The following is a 3,245-nucleotide window of genomic DNA, read 5'->3' on the forward strand; positions in this document are numbered from 1 at the left end:
CCCGGGGCGGATCGTGATCCCGGGGCGGATCGTGATCGGAAGGGTAATGGCAGGTCGGACACAGCCCTGAATTTCTGTTTTCTTCTCTGCTCAGGCTGCAGCCCAGCAGCCAGAGATTTTGGCGGAGGTGAAGCGGTCCTGCCACCGTGTGGACGAGCTGGAGAAGGAAGTGGTGAGTGTGCGCTGCCTCTGTCTGTCCTGTGGGGGCGCTGTGGGTCAGTCAGCAGGAAGCAGCGGAGCTGCAGAGCCGCGGTGCAGAATGACTCCTCATGTCCATGTCGTCTGGTTCCAACAGAACTTCCTAAAAGAGAACTTCCTGAAGGAGAACTTCCCGAAGGAGAACTTACTGAAGGAGAACTTCCCGAAGGAGAACTTCCTGAGGGAGAACTTCCCGAAGGAGAACTTCCTGGAGGAGAACTTCCTGGAGGAGAACTTCCAGAAGAACCCGGAGACCTGGAGATCGGCTCAGGCACATCTGGAGGACCTGAAGCCTCAGCAGGTAAGGAGGAGACTGGGTTCAGGGATCCACCAACAGATCATCATCATCCTCCTCAGCAGCAGCAGCGGATCCTGAATTCATCCACTTCCTCTGATGTCAGCTTTTCCTTTCCACACCTTCCCAGTAGCTCTGGACTTTGACTAGGCCACTGTAAGCTGTCTGGGTGGAGGTTCTGGCTGGTTACAGGACCTGGACCTCCAGCCCGCTCCGCTTCAGCCGAAACGGGTCAGCCAATCACATCGCAGTATGGCTGAGACGGTACCGAGCCCAAATAGAACCGGAGTAACCATGGCAACCAGGAGGGCGGAGCTTAGCTGCTGCCCTCACACCTGGTTGGTCAGAATCAAGGATCCGTCTCTGAAACCTCCTCCACCTGATTGTCTGAAACCAAACTGGAGGCGGGGACTGGCTGTTGTTTCGTCCAATCAGCTCCCGGTGGGGGCGGACCCAGATGGATCATGTTAGAACTAACCTTCGGTTCTGTGCTTCCTGCAGCTTGGCGCCTCAGCGGGTTCTGATGGACCCACCTCCATGGAACGGGCCGGACCTGCTCACCCTGCCCCCTCAGGAGCCGGGTCAGAGGGTGGAGGGAGCCGCAGAGGCTCCGACAGAACCGCAGACCCAGGACTGGATGATGAGGCCCAGTCCGCCTTACCAGGTTCTGATGCAGAAGGTCCTGAAGGTCAAACTTCTGGATCCGGACCTGCTGACGTCACTCCTCCTGAGGTCAGCAGCGACCTGAGCAGAACCTCAGCTCCCAGTCCCGCTGAGCCGACTCGGCCTCAGGAAGCCGGAGATCTGGATCAGAACCAGGAGACGACGGAGGCGGTGGGGAACATCAGGGTCGTGGAAGAACGCCAGGAGCTTCTAGAACAGAGCAGGGCCTTCAGAGGTGGGACCGGAGCGATCGGTTCTCCAGATCCTGAACATCTGCTTCTCCTCTCAGCTCCTCAGGGCGCCTCCAACCAGCTGACGGAGGAGCAGCAGCAGGACAGCGCCTCCACGGAGAGCCTGATGATCGACCCGCAGAAGGTGAGGAACAAAGCTCTGCTCATCAGCTCTTTCTTCTGGTTCTGGTTCTGACGTGTCTCTGTGTAGCTGGGAGCTCTGGAGGACGATCCAAGCAGCCAGGAGGTGGCGGCAAAGGGAGACGCTGCCCAGGTGCTCTGGAAGCATGTCTCCTACATCAGGTAAAGACAGACGCATCCTGAAGATCTGCTGCAGACCCTGAATCTCTGACCTGACCCTGGGTGGTCCAGAGACCTTCTCATGTTTCCTCCTCTGCTGTGCAGGAACTTCCTGTTCAAGGTGGAGAAAGACCTGGATCATCTGAAGGAGAAACAGGCTGAGAGGGAGGAGAAGGCTGCAGACCAGCATCTGCAGGAGCAGGTCCACTCTGGTCCCCCACGGCTGCAGGTCTGGACTCACCAAGCTGCTCTAACATCTGGTCTCCTCCCTCTGACCTCAGCTGGATGAGCTGCGGGGCGCCATGGAGGACATGATGCAGTCCAGCAGCCACCAGGAGGACGAGCGGGACCTGGAGCTCAGTGAGAGCACCTGGAGGTCCGCTTTGAGGTCCAGCTGTGCTACCGTTGGCAGGAAGCTCGGACTTCTGCTGCAGCGCCATGAGCAGCTGCAGGACACGGTGGACGCTCTGCTCCAGCAGCAGGATGGACGCCAAGCAGGACGGGTGGAGGACAGGGAGCCCCGCCGAGTCAGTCAGGTCCCCCGGGTCCACCAGGTCCACCAGCACCTCATGTTAGACCTTCCACTCATTTGTGTGTCTGGCAGAGGGAGGAGGAGTTCCAGCACTTTGTGTCGGCCATCGTCAAGCTTCAGACTGACTGTGAAGAGCTGCAGAAGACCACCAGGAGCCTCCAGGAGGACATCAGGCAGGAGGCGGGACACGTCCAGGTACGGCTGCAGCTGCTCTTCTGATTGGCTGGAAGGTCGCTGCCTGACTTCCATGACAACCGTCCACAGGAGCTCCACAGGAAGGCCGAGGAGCTGCAGGAGAAGAAGGCTGACAGGGAGCTGCTGGAGAGCCAAATGGTGAGTCTCCTTCCTCAGATGATGAGAGGAAGCAGGAAGGAACCGGTACCAGTGGCAGGAAGCAGGAAGGAACCGGTACCAGTGGCAGGAAGCAGGAAGGAACCGATACCAGTGACAGGAAGCAGGAAGGAACCGGTACCAGTGGCAGGAAGCAGGAGTGAGCAGGTTCACCTGCGCCTCCCTGAGTGTTTACAAAACCACATTTAGTTTATTACAGCTACAACATTTCCATTAAAGTGCAGCAGTGATCAAATGTAAAGAGTCTAGGTGAAAAAGTTCAGAGTATTAATATTTATGGTATAAATCTGCAGTATTGCTGGTTTGGTGTCATCAGTGTGATGCAGAGTTCCATCAGTTCATCAGTGTGATGGCGGTGGGGAAGAAGCTGCTGCAGAACCTGCTGGTCCTGCATTGAATGCTGTGAAGCAGCAGGGAGAACAGTCCATGGTGGGGGGGTGAGGGGTCATTGATGATGTCACGGGCTCGGGACACGCAGCGCTGGGATGAAATGTCTTTAATAGAGGGAAGAGGAGCCCCCATGATCGACATGTTTTTCTCCCACGTCTGCAAGCAGATTTGGATGTCTTCAAGTTGGGCTGGGATGACCATCCTTTAAGGAAGGAGCAGAATCTCTCTCCAAATTTCTGAATGAAATTCCGTTTTGTTTTACACTTGTGTAAACAAAATGACAAAT

General features: G+C 56.5%; 1 protein-coding gene across 1 annotated transcript in view; it reads left to right on the plus strand.

Annotated features, from left to right (window-relative positions):
• LOC107096646 (glutamine-rich protein 2-like) overlaps window positions 1-3,245 on the plus strand; it is an 11,290-nt gene that overhangs the window by 5,854 nt on the left and 2,191 nt on the right. The window contains exons 2-9 of the mRNA XM_015393400.1: window positions 95-172; window positions 296-499; window positions 995-1,531; window positions 1,598-1,689; window positions 1,792-1,888; window positions 1,968-2,213; window positions 2,291-2,413; window positions 2,483-2,551. Coding sequence (XP_015248886.1) covers window positions 95-172; window positions 296-499; window positions 995-1,531; window positions 1,598-1,689; window positions 1,792-1,888; window positions 1,968-2,213; window positions 2,291-2,413; window positions 2,483-2,551 — 1,446 coding nt within the window. The remainder of the gene's footprint in view (window positions 1-94; window positions 173-295; window positions 500-994; window positions 1,532-1,597; window positions 1,690-1,791; window positions 1,889-1,967; window positions 2,214-2,290; window positions 2,414-2,482; window positions 2,552-3,245) is intronic.

The sequence above is a fragment of the Cyprinodon variegatus genome, unplaced genomic scaffold, assembly GCF_000732505.1.
Source record: "Cyprinodon variegatus isolate N-32 unplaced genomic scaffold, C_variegatus-1.0 Scaffold24, whole genome shotgun sequence".
In the NCBI taxonomy this organism is placed as follows: Eukaryota; Metazoa; Chordata; class Actinopteri; order Cyprinodontiformes; family Cyprinodontidae; genus Cyprinodon; species Cyprinodon variegatus.